The 19,188-nt window shown below is 33.7% G+C and overlaps 1 protein-coding gene, 1 long non-coding RNA gene and 1 other non-coding gene across 3 annotated transcripts; 1 reads left to right on the top strand and 2 right to left on the bottom strand.

Moving 5' to 3' along the window:
- The first annotated feature begins 1,845 nt into the window (after nucleotides 1-1,845).
- LOC146946037 (uncharacterized) lies at nucleotides 1,846-2,624 on the top strand. Its single transcript, XR_015028213.1, has 2 exons — nucleotides 1,846-2,177; nucleotides 2,291-2,624. It is a non-coding gene; the product is annotated as an uncharacterized LOC146946037 (long non-coding RNA).
- Nucleotides 2,625-5,966: 3,342 nt separating this feature from the next.
- Nucleotides 5,967-9,734, bottom strand: LOC146946038 (cysteine-rich receptor-like protein kinase 29). The gene is made up of 7 exons (XM_085744281.1): nucleotides 8,815-9,734; nucleotides 8,519-8,641; nucleotides 8,169-8,280; nucleotides 7,884-8,086; nucleotides 7,564-7,801; nucleotides 7,126-7,276; nucleotides 5,967-6,989 (listed from the first exon to the last, which is right to left on the bottom strand). Exons 1-7 carry the CDS (start codon nucleotides 9,620-9,622, stop codon nucleotides 6,621-6,623), a joined length of 2,004 nt encoding a protein of 667 aa, XP_085600407.1. The 5' UTR covers nucleotides 9,623-9,734; the 3' UTR covers nucleotides 5,967-6,620.
- A 9,031-nt stretch (nucleotides 9,735-18,765) lies between these two features.
- Nucleotides 18,766-18,871, bottom strand: LOC146946039 (small nucleolar RNA R71). Its single transcript, XR_015029514.1, has one exon. It is a non-coding gene; the product is annotated as a small nucleolar RNA R71 (small nucleolar RNA).
- Nucleotides 18,872-19,188: the final 317 nt, after the last annotated feature.

The following is a 19,188-nucleotide window of genomic DNA, read 5'->3' on the forward strand; positions in this document are numbered from 1 at the left end:
CTTGCATACATCATCCTGCTTATTTGAAACAAATAAGGATTGGTATGAGACATAATGTCTCAGTGAGTTCTACCTAATCCTAGGCTATAGGTAACCTCGGGGGAAACCTATGGTCACCACGTGTCTACAATACAACCTGACAGTTGATTATACATGTGTGGTCATGCTTTCCTAGACGGTCATGCATACTAGATCCGTCGTAGGTTCATCTTACTTGTCATATAGGTCTTGCTTACATCATACGTGTCATGGCGGTCAAGGGAACCTAAGACCGCTAACTCAAGATCGCTAATCGCATCAAGACTTCACATGCATATACATGACATGATCCTAAACCAGACGATTAAGGAAACCTAAGATCGTCATAGGTATTACATTCATAACTTGCTCTATCTCATAAGCTTGTACATGTCTAACATCATATCATAATCATAATCATTCATACATAGATGTTAGCGTTGAACAAACATATCATCTAATTCATTTTACGGAGAGCCCCGGGTGGAGTAACCCCGAGTACAATCCCATACATGACCGATGAAAACCTAGCTAAGGCACATCAGACTCCCTCAGTGACGTGCGGGCCTACCTTGTGGAGCGTATCCCGTTCCCCTTGGAGAACCTCTCGTATCCCCCTTGGCGTGGATAACGGAAAGACACGACACCTGCATCTTACATACTCATTTACCATGGATACGTAAACGATCTGATTAACGGTAAACTACACATACATCATAGTCTTGGTCATACATACATGAAGGGTTAAACCTATACATGCTTGCTCGTTTACCACAGGTCTGTGATCTACCCGTTAAGCGGTAAACTACCTACACAGACATTCCGATTCATAGTGAAGAGATTACCTTATCTATTCACGGCTTAACATGCTTGCATGGTCATTCTAGTTCATGTGCGAAGAGAATACACTAATCACTTCACGTCTTAACATACTTAGGACTCATGCTTAACATTCTAGTTCTCGACAACTTCATTGAGGCTCTACATTCATTCCCTTTCTTAGTTCATTGCTACCCGAACAATCATGCTTAAACTCTCTTATGCCATTCTTGATACATATATTAATTCGGCCATAATTTCATATTATATTCATGTATAAGTATGTATAATTATTACTACACAATAATACAAATGTTGTGATTGCATGTTAACGTATAACGAAAATAAAATATTATTCTAGGCTTTGGACCTAGAAATGGACGAGATACATCAGTGAAGTTTTTATTATTTTATATAATATCGAGTTTAAGACCATCTTTATTTGGGATGATATTTCCTAGTAAAAGTTAACATTGGAATGTTGAAGAATATATACACATTGTTTGTTAGTCGTCTAAAGTAGAAAGTTGTTGTAGTATCGAATGACCGTCAGAGCTTTAGATTACTATAATATTGCTATACTATCAATTGGCCTATCTATTCTTCGGTACTTTTTAAACCAATACATTGGATAATTTTAAATTTTAATTCATTTCATATTTTCGAACCATCCTTTTGTTTTCTTAGCTGTCTTAAACAAGTATGACAAAAAATTATTACTTTTTAGATCCTTACCTTTATGGGATATAATATTAAGCCATTCTCTTAATCAATTTTAATATATTTCCAAACTAAAAAGATTTAATAATATTTGTCACATTCCTGATAAGATAATTTTTTTTCTTATGGTTTTAGAAGAAAATTAATTTGTTTCGGGACAGAAAGTCAACAAGTCTTTTCGGACTTATATGCAATTTATTTATGGAGTCAAATTATCAATTAATGTGCATTTATTACTATATGCTTATAAATTAAGGATTTTGTTTTCAACATTCATCGTGGAATCAAGTTTAATACAATCTGAATATCAAGATTTATACAGAGAAACGTCATGACAATGTGTGAAATTAAAACGTTTGTTTCAATTTTCATGATGATGATGCTAGTTGTCTCCAATGCTGATGATTCTCCTCCACCTTCATCATCACCTCACATTTCAATAAGTGAAATCATTTGTCTTGGCAAATGCGGTTTTCAATGTAGTAAATTGCTCGGGGAAATACAATCATTTGTAGCTTGTTTTGCTGCTTGTGGATACACATGTCTTGATGTAACATCAAAAAGCGCTTATGATTGTGCAACTAGTTGTGCCATTTCCAAGTCTATTAACGACAATACTGGTATTCACACTTATACTTTTATCTATTTTACTATTCATTGTTATCAAAATATACTAATAAGTTGTCATTTCATCAATTCATGGCATTTCCTAAAATAACGGACTATTTTACAGATGCTCGTGGTGTTAATCTGATCGTGAATTCATGCTTGGAAGACTGCAAGAACAAATAATTTGTGGAATGTTACATTCAATGTCAAAAGAAAATTTGGCGCGAGAAACTGAATCCAAAATTTGAGAATCATGCACTGATGCTATAAAAGTTTTACACACACAACAAAACATATCTTACATATTTGTAGTGTGTTTTGAATAATAATAATTTATATTAGTATGTGTAAACTCTTATTATGTTAATGGTCCATACCCAAAAATTTGTTAGATTTATTTGTGTAATAATAATTCTCATAAATAATTTCAATAAAGTTTAAATGGATCATTCTCTAAATATTTACTTTAGTCTCTAGTAAACTTTTACTTCGTGAACGTGGACTTTCAGATTCTATATTATTATATGATTTTATTCGCTATAAACACGATCTTTAGACCATTAGATTTTGTGCATTTTATATTTAATAGATTTTTTTAACAACCTGATTCCTTGGGGAAGGCCCCCTAACAATTTAGAGTTCTTCGGTTATATAAGTGAATTCGGGACGAGATTGGAACCATCAAGAGTTTGGTCCATTATTCTTGATCTTTGTAACATAATATAAATTGAACACACTTGGTAACTAATAGAAGGGTTAATTATGTTTTTGGTCCCTACAAAATCGCGACCTTGTAAGTTTAGTCCTTACTTAATTTTAATAGCATTTTTAATCCCTACAAAAAATTTCTGCACTCAATATTAGTCCTTACTCAATCCAAATTTGTTTAATTTATGCTTAAACTCTTAAGTTTTTCAACAATTTTTTATAGGCGTGTTAAGAACGTTATTAAAAGGTCCTTCGAAAAAATATCGCAAAAATTTGATTTCGACGTCCATATTTTTGTTACTTATATCTTAAACTTTTTCGTTTTAAAAAGTTCATATTTAATTTATTTCATGTTAAAAAATTATAGATTTTAGTAAATGAACCTTTCATAGTGTTCTAAACTTGTCTAAATAGAATCGTTAAAAAATTCAAGAGTTTAAGGATAATTAAACAAAATTTATTTTAGCAGGGACTAAAATTATAAGTAAATTTTTTTTGTAGGGATTAAAAAAGCTATTAAAATTAAGTAAGGACTAAACTTAGAAGGTCGCAATTTTATAAGGACCAAGAACATATTTAACCCAACATTTAATAATTAAACAATTAGTCTAACAATACTTAAATAAAAAAAAAAAACAGCATCAAAACTTGTTCCAGAGGAAGAGTACTAGGAAAAGTTTATGGTCAGTCAACTCAAAAGTCTAGCACCTCACAGTTTCACTTATACAAATTTACATAATACCGCCTCCATCCATCATTCCATCTCTACTCTTCATTTTTGTACTTCAAAGAAAATTTTGAAATTGCTCTGGTTTCATTTCTTTACTAGTTTCTCTTCCCAGACAGATATCTCTATAAATTTTCGTTTTAGTCTCTCTAAATTTTTTCTTCAACTTTTAATCCTCCAAAAAAATTTCATCTTTACTTTTGGTCTCTCCTTTAAAGTAAACTCATGTAAAATTCGTATTTTTGAATAAAATTTTGCAGAAAAATTTATAATATTATAAGGATCTATCTCACAAAAAAATTAGAATTTTTTTACTAAAACATGAATTAAATATGAATTTTTATATTTTTGGCGGTAAAAAATTCATATTTAATTTATGTTTTGTTAAAAAATTCTATTTTTTTTGAGTGATTTTTACAATATTCTTTACATTTATGCACAATTTCATTAAAAAAAAATACAAAAATTTACTTAACAATAAGGACCAAAAGTAGTGATTGAAAATTTTATAGAAACTAAAAGTTGAAGAAAAATTTTAGAGGGACTAAAACGAAAAGTTAGTATATTTATGGGGACAAAAAACATATATAACCCGATTAACTATGGTTTCTACAATTTCTCATATGGCCAAGACCCAGACCCAGACAAAGCATAGGCCATTGGGTTATGTCATGGAGATCTTGGGCCAAATAAGCGTCGTATAAACCTAAACAAGTCCAATGTATGGCGTTAGAGGTGGACAAAAAAACCAAAAAATCAAACCGAACTGCTGAATTGAACCAAACCAAACAAACTGAACAATTACTAACAATTCTGAAACTGAACTAAAATAGTTCAATTCTGTTCAAAATAGTTCGTTCCAAGTGAAACAGTTCAGTCCAGATCGATAACTAAAATTCGATTTCGTTTGGTTATTTTTATATATTTTTCAACGGTACCAATAATAAAAGTTCAGTTCAGTTCGGTTCAGTTCAAAATGCAAAAAGTTCAGTTCAGTTCAATTATTTTAAATTTAACAAACTGTTCAATTCAATTTGGTTCAGTTTTCATCCCGAACTGAACCATGCCCACCCCCATCCAAGTAATGTGTTGTAGTTCTTTCCAAGCACATCTATTCTTCCCCTCTAATTTGTTTTACGTTTTTCACCATTTTACGGTCCAAATTGGGATTTAGTGTCTTCATGAAAGTTGTAGTAGTTATGGATATTAGATTTCATTTGCAACTAACTAGTTTGACTTCATTTGGACATTTATAACTCCAAATATGATTAAAATATATGTTGCACATGGTTCATGTTGTTTTTCACCCAAACTTAACGGTGCTCTAAACCAATAAAACAAAACAAAACAACGCAAAATTTTGGGCTGATTAAGAAAATGAAAACATAAACACCTTATTTAATCAACAACCATTTATTAAAAATATTTCAAAAACCAACATTAAATTTGTTTGAACAACAACTAGTAATAAAAGATTAAAGAAGCACAATTCACAAGCAATGGATCACGAACATTTGTTTGTGCAATTCAGCCAATTGTGCGTACCCCTGCAACTATATTTTTGTATATTACTTAAGTGAATTAGGGTTTACATACTAACTTGAGTGACGAGTGGTTGTAGATATATGCAAAATATAACATATAATATATTAAAAAGTAACAATGATGCTTGAAACATATACATCAGTAAAAGAAATAACAAGGATATTTTGTTATTTATTGATTTATTATAATAAAAGTGGAGTCAGCTGCTTTGAATGAAGACTTAGGTACCTAAAGAGTACATACTGGTGTTGCTACATGATAGAAATTTAGTAAGTGTACTAAAAATTATCGAAGTAATAAAATAAGTTCGTTTCCACGAGGACCGTGTTAATCTCAATAAAACAATAGCATTATTAAATAGGATGTTTAAAGGTTATTTAGTTTTGCCCTAGGAAGTAGATTTGGTTTGATTGCATAAAATTTAAAGACAAAAAATAAAGATTTGATTAGAAAATATGGAGAGAGATGAGATCAGGTCTTTTGAATCATCTGGTTTCCCTATTTGGTACACTGCACCTATTTCTTATGATTGATTTTCTAGTTTCACGATGTTTAACTAAATAGCCCTAATCAATCCCTTGACTTAGAACCCTCTTCTCAGATTACAGCTCCTAATTCCTTAGGTGTTCTAATATTCTTTGAAGGTTTTAAGAACGTTAACCTAATATCACAAATAAACGATTATCCATTCCTAGACTAACCCTGTTTATTTGAACAATTCAATTAGGTCTAAGTTGAAAGCTATGGTCAGTAGTCATTCATTCTCACGAATGCATGTTTATATTTGATTAGGATATAAAAAGCATTAAGAACAATTGAATTGAATAAAACTAGATTGTCATTCGCAATAAATAGAGTTTCACAACAACATGTTTTAAATAGGATTACACAGATTCATCTCAGACCTAATCTCTAAGAGATTTAACTACTCATAATTGAGTTTACAAATAACATAATCAATGGAAGAATTAAAACATACATGAACTGGTAAAAGGATGAAGAAATCGCCCTCCTTGCAGTCTTTAGGTCTCAAAACCACACTTTGCTCTCTCCAAATCGTAACCCCTGTTTCCAACACTGACTTGTGCTTAAATAGGCACAAAAACGCGCCAAATCGTGTCACGATTCTTCCTTGCATAACAAACTTAACAAATTAGGGTTTCCAAAATCGTGTCACGTTTTAGCCATCGTGACACGCTTTCCTCAATGTCGAATGTTGGTTTTGAGAGCTCCAAATCGTGACACGTTTTTCAGCAACCGTGTCACGATTTCACCTTCTTCATTTTCTTCAGTTTTTGATCCTTTTCTTGCTGCTTAAGTTGCTTTGTAAACTCAAAATGTAATGAATTTACATAAAAAATTAGATGATGACAAGGTGTCATCACTACACACATGGCCACGGATACATGTATTTACACAATCAACATATACAAATATTTTACAGAATCATCAAATGTCACTTTATTTAATGAGTTTAAAAATACATGCATGACTTATTATAATCGTTAATCCACCACATCACCCTTATGAACGAAATCTGTCGAGGGTATGGGTCAGTAATTGAAGCATGGTTTATTGATTCTCCCTCAAATTGCATGTCTCGAACTGGAGGGCTTCTAGTTCTGCGAACCACAAAAGATGCAGGCTCCAAAGGTACAGAGAGAGAGATAGAATAACTACTAAGCATGAGTACAATGGTTGCCATAATTGGCCTTTCAACCAAATTTTCTTGAACACATAGTAAAGCAATGTGAATGCATCTCATTATTTCATTTTGTGAACCGTTGTTTAATGATGGATCTATTATATTTGTGATTGTACCCTCCCTCCAGTTTCTCCATGCCTGCACAATTGCATATACCTAATTTAGATCACTAATTACAATTCAACCTTAACATGCTTAATTTCATGTACTGATCTTTTTAATGCATACTTTTTCATCGGCGTACAAGAAATAATAATGGCAGAACAGGACTTACAAAGCTAAGTAGATCCTCCGGATTCTGCCCATCAAGAACGCGACAAGCTTTCTGGCCACTTATAATCTCCAAAACTAGTACACCAAAACTAAAAACATCTGATTTTACCGAAAATTCTCCAAACATTGCATACTCAGGAGCCATATATCCACTGCATATAAAAGTGAAAAAGCTTAACTAGTCATAACTAATGAGTCTTTTCGAGTAACAAATATTCAACTTATAGTTGTTAAGGCCAATGATACTATTAACAAATTTGATTTAATGAGTATAAAAGGATTTTTCACCAATGATGCATGATAGCATCTTTAAAAGAACTTCAATATCATAACAACTATTTTAATACTCAACATCAATGAATTACTTACAATACAAGATAAAGTAATGATGAAAAAAATTGTACTTAACAAGACATGGAAATCATATTCTAATACTTACTATGTTCCAACGATTTTATTTGTATTTACTTGAGTTTGATCAACAAGAAGTAGTCTGGCCAAACCAAAATCTGATATTTTAGGATTCAACTTTTCGTCTAAGAGAATGTTACTTGCTTTAAGATCACGATGTATAATACGGAGTTGAGAATCCTCATGAAGGTAAAGAAGGCCTCTAGCAATACCTCCAATGATTTTATAGCGCCTTTCCCAATCCAATTTTGCTTTCTTTATTGGATCTATACATACACAAAATTAGTTATTTTATTAGTCATATATGTAAGAGAGCAACAATCTAATAAAGCGTATATTATGGCCTACCAAATATAAAATAATCAAGACTTTTATTCGGAACATATTCATAGACAAGCAATCTTTCTTTTCCTTCTAGACAAAAACCAAGTAGTCTAACTAAATTTCGATGTTGAAGCTTAGCGACTAAAAGCACTTCATTCTTAAATTCAATATCCCCTTGTCCTGAATTTGTTGACAACCTTTTGACCGCAATCACTTGTCCACCGTCCCTGCAAATATATTTCATTTGTGTATAACAAGAATGTTAAAGATGAAGAATGTGATGTTGATCATCGAAATAAATAGTATTACTTACCTGATAAACAACTCCAAATCTCAGAAAAGTTATTTGTAGCAACTCGTAATGTCTCAAAGTTGAATTGCAACGACTCAACGATTTCAATATCATCATTATCATCTTCTTCTATTTCTTCAAACACGATACAAGGCACGTTAGTAAAGTAAAAATAGAAAAATATGGTAATATCTAATTTTTAAAATCAAAATACTTATGACTATTGGCTTCCATTTTTCTTTCCCTTCTTTCTATTTTTGAATTACTGCATCTGGGTTTTTCTATTTGAATGCAAAAGACTTTATTAACCATCACAACTTATTATTATGAAGTAGATTTTATGTCTTCAAAAGTATCATGTTCATACCTTCAAGATTTATCGTTGCCGCCTTCCTTTTCCTTAAGCATATGCAAATGAAAATTAGCAGGGCAGCAACAACAACAGTCGGCACAACTATGGTGATGGTAGTAGGTGATGATTTGCTTTTTTCTGCAAAAAGAGAGATTTCAAAGATTAAGAATAGTAAAATAATACCAACAAACATGCTATAATGACTAGCTAATGAGAAAACGGCCAAGATAAGAACAAGTAAAACAAAATAACCTAACTTTAATCACCTTGTACAATTAAGTATGATTAAGTTAATGACAATCAGTAATTACCTTCTGATGGGGAGGTTTCATCTCGGTCTATTACTATCGTAGGATCATAGAAGCGATAGGTTTCATATCTAATATTACAACTTGGTGTAACAACCCTTGCACCAATCTTGCTATTACAACAACGTGGAATGTCTGATATAGCAAACTCTAAACAATCATTGCAATCTTGCTCTAACAAATCAGGGGTACACTGCACAAAACCATATATGGTTTGAAAATTCGAATTCACATCAGTTGCATTATCCATAGCAAACTTAAGATGAGAATCGATTGATGCAGCTATTCCTTTCAGTTTCCTCATCAAGTTTCCAAGAACTTGATTAAATTGACCCACCTCGGAGACGGTGGTTAAATTGTACAAGTTCGCCATATAAAATGAAGGTGACCAATCAAGAATGCCAAATATTGATCGGTTTGAGTAACGCAACATGCAGTCGTCATACCAACCAATTGCTTCTTTTTGGTTTGGACAAAGTTTTGTGAGAAGAACTCTTGAATCATTGAGACAACTGCGGAAAACATCAGGTTTAACATCTCCTCTGCAGAGTCCAATGGCGTTTACTTTGTCGGTGTTTTGGCCATAAGAGAAATTGTAGAAACCGTAGTTGATTTGTGTGTTGGAAGTGAGATTGGATAAAAGGGTGTTGAGGTTGTTTTGATAGGTGCTATTTGCTGTGTAGTTGCCCTTATTGTTTACACAACTGTAGCTCCAAAAATTTGGTTGGCCTTGGGCTAGAGATACGATAATAATAATGAGAAGGAGAAAAGAATAAAAGGAAAATATTATTTTGCTAGAAACAATTGCCATTCGTGTATATTGATCTCTGTCTTGGAATAATATTAGGTAATTAAGAAATGAGATACAAAAGTAATGAGAAAGAGAAAAGAATAAAATGAAAAAAAAAATACTTGCTAGAAACAATTGCCACTGTGATATAGTGATCTGTCTTGGAATAATATTAGGTAATTAAGAAATGGATGATTGAAGCTTTGGATATGAAAGTCAGTCAATTTATTAATTTGCCGTGGTTGAAGTGATTTGTTGACTAAAATTTGTGGTATGAAAGTTGAAACAAAGCTTTCAGACTTTTATCATTCAGTCGTGGGAAAAAAGAAAGAGCTAATATCTAATTTTTATAATCAAAACATTTATGACTATTGGCTTCCATTTTTCTCTCCCTTTCTATTTTTTTGAATTATTACTGCATTTAGGTCTTTTTTAGTTTCCTTAACCAGCTCGGGGCACTGGTTAACAAGACATTTTTTTTTAAAAATTTGGCTAAAATCTAAACGTTTTGAAACATAGATGAAAAAGTGCATTTAAACCTAATTTTTTCTAACAAACTTAAACATTCCATCCAGGGACGGATGCAGGCACAAGAGTATGTAGGCTTGTGCCTGCACTAAATTTTGAGATTTTTTTTTTTTAGGTGGTAGAAATATAGTAATATGTAGTTATAGTTGAAATGTTGATTAATTGGCCCACACAAAACAGACAACACTTTTCTATTGGCCCACACATAAACACACACTTTGACACAACATCATACACACAACTTGAAATTATTACTTGGATGCATGCTCTCATGATGTATTTTTAGAATTAGGAGGAATTTTGGAGAGAAGAAAACATATTGCATACCCGTTGGTATATTTGTTTTTAGAGTTATCTTTGATATTACCCGTGGCAACTGCATCAGCTGAAAGGGTTTTCTCAACTATGAATATTGTCAAGAATCGGATGCGAAATCGCATGTGAGATGAATGATTAAACAATTGTTTAGTTATTTATATATAGAGATACTTTTGTTGGTATTGAAAATGAGAAAATCATTCAATTTTTCTAAAAATATGGAGAATTGTAGAGGACAATTATGATGTATATTTATGCTATTAAAAATGAATTATAATATATATATATATATATATATATATATATTTGTTTATTTAATGTTTGAAATTTATATACATGTGGTGCCCCACTTTCCAAAATTTCTAGATCCGTCACTGATTCCATCATATTAAGATCCGTTCAAACTCCCGTCTACACCACGGCAACCCCTTTGGATTGGAATCGTGAACCTTTTTCCACATATCATTTTCTTTGAAAGTGGTTTTGAACAGTTGGCTATCGAAACTGTTCTTCCTCTCAGGAGAATAGTATTCGCTACCAATTGAAAAGCCAACAACACTATTACCCCATTCTTCCTTCTTCCTCCCTTCACATTTTTTCACGTCACTTTTTTCCCCTCATGGTGGGGCACTGTTTGTTTGGCCGCGTTGCCTTGTTAATTGGTTTAAATAATATCGCATCTCCCCATAAGTTCTAACGTTAGAAGTCAATAACATCATGTTGTCAAGATGTTTGAAGAAAACATCAGCATCAAAATTTGTTCTAGAGGAAGAGTACTAGTAAAAGTTTATGGTCAGTCAACTCAAAAGTCTAGCACCTCACTTTTACAAATTTACATGATACTGCCTCCATCCATCATTCCATCTACTCTTCATTTTTGTAGTTCAAAGAAAATTTTGCAATGGCTCTGGTTCCATTTCTTTACTAGTTTCTCTTCCTAGACAGATATTAACTATGATTTCTACAATTTATCGTATGGCCAAGACCCAGACAAAGCATAGGCCATTGGGTTGTGTCGTGGAGATCTTGAGCCAAATAAGTGTCGTATAAACCTAAACAAGTCCAATGTCTGGCATGATACAAAATTAGCAAGTGTACTAACTTATATCGAAGTAATAAAATTTATAAGATTTGTATCCACAGGGACTGTTTCAACTTCTACTCGGGAACGTCATTATAAGATTTATAAGATTTGTATCTTTACTAGTTTCTCTTCCTAGACAGATATTAACTATGGTTAAGGAAAAATTGGTTTGAGAAATAATATGGAGAGATGACTATGTCATTCGATTCATCTGCTCATCGCTCATTAGCAACCTGTTTCTTAAGTTTACGAACACTATAAAGTTAACGACAAATTAACAAAATAGCTTAGGTCAATCCCTTGATCCTAAGCTCTCTTTTCTGATTATAATTCCCTAATCCCTTAGGTGAACCTATAATCATCAAAGGTTTTAAGTCCGTTAGTTATCACAACCTAACAACGCTCCATCCCTAGATTGTCCGTTAGATTGAACAGTATAAATATGTCAGAGTTACACGCTAGTGTCAGTAGTCATATATACTCTAAAATCAGTTATATTGGGTCAGAATCATAAAAGCATTAAGAACGATTTATACTGAATAAACTAGAATGGCATTCATAAAGATTAAGAGTTACAGGTTACATAAACATGAGCTAGAACAGAATCATCTCTTGACCTAATCACAAAGGATCTAGCTACTCATGGCTAAAGCATAAATAACTAATATAAAAGAAGGATTCATTACATGAAATTGGTAACCGGATATGAGTTTTGATGGTCTCCAACCCTCTCTCCAAATCTCCAACTCCAAAAGTACGTTTTTCTCTCCAAAATTTCCAACCCTTGGCTCAGAAAACAGTTTGGCTTTTATAGAAATTTTCCAGGTCACGCAAAAATCGTACTTCGATGCATAAAATCGTAGTACGATGCTTCATAATTTTCAGATCAAACCCAGACGCTCCTCTTCATCGTAGTACGATGCTTGTAGATTGTACCACGATTTTTCCAGTGGCCAAAACTCCTCAAAACGTCTTCAAATCGTAGTACGATGCTAGAAATCTTACTACGATGCTTCCTGTACTCATACATTTTAATATCACTTTGTTGTAGCTCATAACACATGCAAAACCACCTAAACTCGATAAAAGTACATAAAAATTAAAGCAAAAGTGATATATGACCTAGTGTCATCACAACCCCAAACTTGCATCGTTACTTGTCCTCAAGGAACTTACTTTAAAAATGGACTTTAACAGTAAAATAGCACCTACCTCATCAATGGTAAATCAAAAGTTCATCTTCTAGTTAGCATTAGTGGGCTAACTTGCTTGCCATAACATTCATTCCACAACTTCGCGCAACATCATTTAAATGATTCACACAGTCGACACACTAACCACTATATTGCCAAAACTTGAAAAGCTTCTAAACATCAATCAAAGTTACATCACAATACACACTTTTAAGGACTTTCAGGGTGTAACGGGGCTAAGGTCACATGTTGGATTATTTGGGAAGTAGGCTTAAAATAACAAATTGGAGTTAAGCATTTCCTACATACTTTGGCAATTTGGAACACCACAACCTGAAATAATTTGCTTAAATTTGATTCACATTGCCGTACACTTCAACCAAGTCCTTCGTGCAAGCTCTTCCTCCTTCAACTTTTGATATACCATTGATGAAAAAATGCTACTAGACTGGTAAAATTCAAAAACAAAGCAAATTCATTAATAACAAACAAACGTAGATGCAATTACAAAAGAGGGCATACAAATCATAAAACTAGCAACAATCATATCAACCAGTTTTTTTTATTGTGCTAAAACATAAAAAGTAAACATGCAAAACTAATAACTACTGTGCGGAAGGTGCAGAGTCAACCCTCCTCCTCATCCATCTGGTCCTGCTGATCGTCCCCCGACAAGTTGTGAGGGTCGGCACTTAACATGCTTGCAATTCCACATATGCATTAGCAAAGAATTCTAAAGCAATGGACTTGTTGCTTGTTTTTGTCACCATTGCATTCAACCCTTCCCAACCATTCTCCCTCAAGGTGGCTTCGAACGTCATGTGCCCAGTTAGATTTTGTGATATCAAGTGCTCGCCATTGTCGGGGGACTTGGTTGAAGTTGAGCCAATGATGGGAGACCATCAAAACTCATAGTCAGTCATTGTGATGACACTAGGTCATATATCACTTTTGCTTTGATTTATGTATTTTCAGTCTAGTTCAGGTGATTTGCATGGGTTATGAGCCACAAAGAAGTGAAAAATTCAAATGCACAAGTTCACAAACCATCGTACTACGATCTGTATCATCGTACTACAATTTGAAGATGTTTTGGAAGGTTGTGGCTACTGAAAAAATCGTAGTACGATCTGCCAGCATCGTATTACGATGTAAGGGAGCATTGATTGCTGATCTGGATTAATGAAGCATCGTACTACGATCTGCCAGCATCGTAGTACAATTTGGGCGTGACCTAATTTTTTCTATAAAAGCCAGAATATTTTCTGGGCAAAGGGTTCAGAATTTTTAAGGAGAAAGACTGATTTTGAAGCTGAATCACTGAGCCAATGGTGGGAGACCATCAAAACTCATAGTCAGTCATCAATTGAATGTAATGAATTCTTCTTTATCATTAGTTATTTGTGTTTTTGCCATGAGTAGCTAAATCTATTGTGATTAGGTCAAGAGATGATTCTGTACTAGCTTATGCGATGTAATCTGAAACTCTTACGTTTATGAATTTCAATCTAGTTTATTCAACATATTTTGTTCTTAATGCTTTTATGATTCTGACCCAATATAATTGATCTAAGAGAATATATGACTACTGACAATAGCGTGTATCTCGAAAATATTTATGATGTTCTTTCTATCGGACAATCTAGGGATATAGCCTTGTTAGATAGTGACAATTGAATTAACGCACTAAAAATAGCCTTTGATGATTATAGGTTCACCTAAGGAATTAGGGAATTATAATTAGATGAGATGACTTAGGATCAAGGGATTGAACTAAATTAATTTGTTAATTCGTCGTTGACTTTGTGACATTCGTAGGCTTAAGAAACAGGTTACTAATGGGTGATGTATAGATGAATCGATTGACCTAGTCATCTCTTTTAAACATTCCAAAAACCAATTTGTTTTCTTTCGTTTTTTAAAGTACAATTGCACTTAAAAACCAACTTGCCTAAGGCAATCCCCTTATTTACATACATCTTAACATAAATATTATTGTTTAGTCGAAATCAAAACAGTCCCTGTGGATACGAATTTAATTTTTACTTCGATATAAATTAGTACACTTGCTAATTATTTATCAAGTTTTTGGCACCATTGCCTAGGACTGTTGAATTATTTCAGTTTGGAAATTTCGTTATTGTTTAGGATTTCTGTCATTTACATTTTTTTTGTCTATATATATTAAAAAAAATTGAAAAAAAAATATGTTATGATTTATGCTCTTCAAGTTTTGCAGCTATGATAGATAGGTTAGTAGACAGGTTACACCTTTATGACACAGAGGAGATTGTTACGTTGGAGTATGAAAATCATCTGCTTTCTTGGAAGATAAAACAATGGGACAATCAAATCTCAAGATTAAATGCGAGATGTGAACTTTATGAGGCGAATCATCAGGGTACAGATTTTGAAGGGCTGAAAGAGCATATCAACATCAATTACAATACTCAGCTTCAAAATATTTTAGATGATTTCTTGAGATTAAATCAAGTTTCATTTGAAAAATTTGAAGTTCAGTGTGGTGATCTTGTTGAGAAAGCATATGAGTCTCAGCAAAAGTTGGTTGAGATGGAGACTGAGTGTCAAGCTACTGTGGTGGATGACAGTCCACAAGTGATGAGTATTGGTCTCTACCTGAAGTCTCAGCAAATGGGGTCTGAAGAACTCACTCATGTGCAAATGAATACATATCCTTCTTTAAGGTGGGAGAGCTTGATTTCCAAAGGATTAATGGTGAGCACATGGTAGCATCTGCTACTTTGTATGAAGTTCATGGAATTCCTACCAAACAAGAGGAAGAAGAAAGATGACATATTCTTTCTTTCATATTTTCCACCCTAACAGTGGCTGAGGCGTCAAGCTTAATGACGTAAAATAAAGCGCTTGATGGGAGGCGACCCATCATATTTTCTAATTTTGTTTATTTGGCTGGTATTTCTTTAAAAAAAAAGTGTGTGACTGCTGCTAGTGTTATGAATTTTGTATTCCCCTATGTTTTGTAATTGCATCTGCACTTGTTTATTATTAATGAATTTTCTTTTTTCTTGAATTTTACCAGTCTAGTAGCATTTGTTCTTCAATGGTTTATCAAAAGTTCAAGGAGGTAGAGCTTGCATGAGGTTCCTTTGTTGAAGTGTACGACAGTGTGAATTTTGACAACTTCCATAAACCTCAGCTAGTAAGTTCCAAAGCCAAATCTTTGTTTTTCAATTTTCACAAAATATGAGTGTTCCATGCTAATACTATTTCTGGGACTTGCGAATTTTCTTTATGTCAATTGGTTACGTTACTTACACACTAAGGCAAAGTGCTTGTACCTTGAGCCTTTGAAGCCTACCTGTTGCATTGAATTTTTCCCATTTTTAAGCCAATTTTGAGCCAATAGGTTAGACCCCGTTGTTTCGGTGACAAACCATATTACAAGCCTAGAGACCTTAGGATTTTAACCCAATTTTTGGAGTTAGGCAATTATTATGTGTTTGCAAAAGTCTAAGTTTGGGGTTGCTCATGGGATAACAACATTTTAAGTTTGGGGTGAGGGATATAGAGAACATGAGTAAATATATCACATTGTCTCATTTCAAATATGAAAAAAAATATATATAAAGAAAAAAAATTCAATCAAGTTGATACAAAAAAAAAAAATCAACTCAAAATAATGTGTGTATATAGTTATGAAATAAATTGAGACAAAGACTTGTAAATTGAGTGATCCGGAACTTCTGTTGTGTTCTCTATTTCTCAAATTTAAGCAAATTATTTCAGGTTGTGGTGTTTCAAATTGCCAAAGTATGTAGGAAATGCTTAACTCCAATTTGTTATTTTAAGCCTACTTCCCAAATAATCCCACCTGTGACCTTAGCCCCGTTACACCCTGAAAGTTCTTAAAAGTGTGTATTGTGATTTAACTTTGATTGATGTTTAGAAGCTTTTCAAGTTTTGGCAATATAGTTGTTAGTGTGTCGACTGTGTGAATCATTTCAATGATGTTGCGTGAAGTTGTGGAATGAATGTTATGGCAAGCAAGTTAGCCCACTAATGCTAACTAGAAGATGAACTTTTGATTTACCATTGATGAGGTAGGTGCTATTTTACTGTTAAAGTCCATTTTTAAAGTAAGTTCCTTGAGGACAAGTAACGATGCAAGTTTGGCGTTGTGATGACACTAGGTCATATATCACTTTTGCTTTAATTTTTATGTACTTTTAGTCGAGTTCAGGTGGTTTTGCATGTGTTATGAGCTACAACAAAGTGATATTAAAATGTATGAGTACAGGAAGCATCATAGTAAGATTTCTAGCATCGTACTACGATTTGAAGACGTTTTGAGGAGTTTTGGCCACTGGAAAAATCGTAGTACGATCTACAAGCATCGTACTACGATGAAGAGGAGCGTCTGGGTTTGATCTGAAAATTATGAAGCATCGTACTACGATTTTATGCATCGAAGTACGATTTTTGCGTGACTTGGAAAATTTCTATAAAAGCCAAACTGTTTTCTGAGCCATAGGGTTGGAAATTTTGGAGAGAAAAACGTACTTTTGGAGCTGGAGATCTGGAGAGAGGGTTGGAGACCATCAAAACTCATATCCGGTTACCAATTTCATGTAATGAATCCTTCTTTTATATTAGTTATTTATGCTTTAGCCATGAGTAGCTAGATCCTTTGTGATTATGTCAAGAGATGATTCTGTTCTAGCTCATGTTTATGTAACCTGTAACTCTTAATCTTTATGAATGCCATTCTAGTTTATTCAGTATAAATCGTTCTTAATGCTTTTATGATTCTAACCCAATATAACTGATAGAGTATATATGACTACTGACACTAGCGTGTAACTCTGACATATTTATACTGTTCAATCTCATGGACAATCTAGGGATGGAGCATTGTTAGGTTGTGATAATTGAATTAACGGACTTAAAACCTTTGATGATTATAGGTTCACCTAAGGGATTAGGGAATTATTATCAGAAAAGAGGGCTTAGGATCAAGGGATTGACCTAAGCTATTTTGTTAATTTGTTGTTAACATTATAGCGTTCGTAAACTTAAGAAACAGGTTGCTAATGAGCGATGAGCAGATGAATCAAATGACCTAGTCATCTCTCCATATTATTTCTCAAACCAATTTTTCCTTAACCATTTTATTTTAACTTGTAAATCAAACCAATTGCCTCAGTGCACCCCCCATTTTACAACATCCTTAATAATAATGACGTTCCCGAGTAGAAGTTGAAACAGTCCCTGTGGATACGAATCTTATAAATTTTATTACTTCGATATAAGTTACTACACTTGCTAATTTTGTATCAAGTTTTTGGCGCCGTTTCCGGGGACCATGTTGATTAATTTCAACGAGGCAATAACGTTAATTGTTAAGATTTCTGTCATTTAAATTTTTGTCTGTAGTTTTAAAGAAAAATTTCATTGGTTGTTTATGGTGCAGTGCTACTAAGGTATTCTTTTGCTGTGTATGCGAGGTAGAGTCCAGCCTGAGGACTTGCAGTACAATCCGGAGATCAAAAAGGCCGCAAGAGCTAATCGAAGAGCAGTTTGATTAGCTAGACTAGCTGAGGATACAAGCCGAGGTTCTTCATCAACAGAAATTCATGCCATTGAAACTGAACCTGAAGTCATAATCATGGGAGAACCACCACCACAACAACAAAGACCAATGATGGGGGATTATGGATTGGATGCCAACCGTGGCCATTTAACTCATGTTTTCCAATCGGCCAACCCGGTAGCCTTTGACATTAAGAGTTCTGTCCAACAAAACCTTAAGGAAAACCAATATGATGGACGCGATGACAGAAGCCCTCATGAGCACCTGAGCCATTTTCATGAAACTTGGCAGTTCTGTGTGCCTTCTGCTAATGTCACTAAGAGCTAAAAGAAGCTTAGACTATTCCCATTCACTCTAACTGGTAGAGCCAAAGATTGGTTGTTGTCCGTACCTAGTGGAACCATTCAAACTTGGGATGAACTAGATCTTAAATTCCTTAAGAGATTCTTCCCTATGTCAAAGTATTGGGAGAAGAAACATGAGATCACCAATTTTAAACAAGGGGAAGGTGAGACCTTGTATGATGCTTGGGAGCGTTTTAACCTTTTGCTTAGGAGATGTCCTTCACATGGTCTAGATGAAAAATCTTACCTCCAAGTCTTTACCGAAGGGTTAAACGCTAACCATAGAATGTTCTTAAATGCTTCAGCCGGTGGAAGTATGAGAACCAAAACTGACCATGAAGTCCGGAACCTGATAGAGAACATGACCCAAAATGAGCATCGAGTTGATGCTGAGAAAAAGAAGGGAGGAATGTTTGAGGTGAGTGACAATACTTATATCTTGGCTAACCAAGCAGCCTTGAACAAACACCTTGAAACTTTAACTAAACAGGTTTAAGCCATAACCATGGGGCAGACGCAACATGCCCAAGTCCAACAAGTGCAACAGA

This window comes from Medicago sativa, chromosome 2 (assembly GCF_051527215.1).
Source record: "Medicago sativa cultivar Bolivia chromosome 2, Bolivia_mono, whole genome shotgun sequence".
Lineage (NCBI taxonomy): Eukaryota > Viridiplantae > Streptophyta > Magnoliopsida > Fabales > Fabaceae > Medicago > Medicago sativa.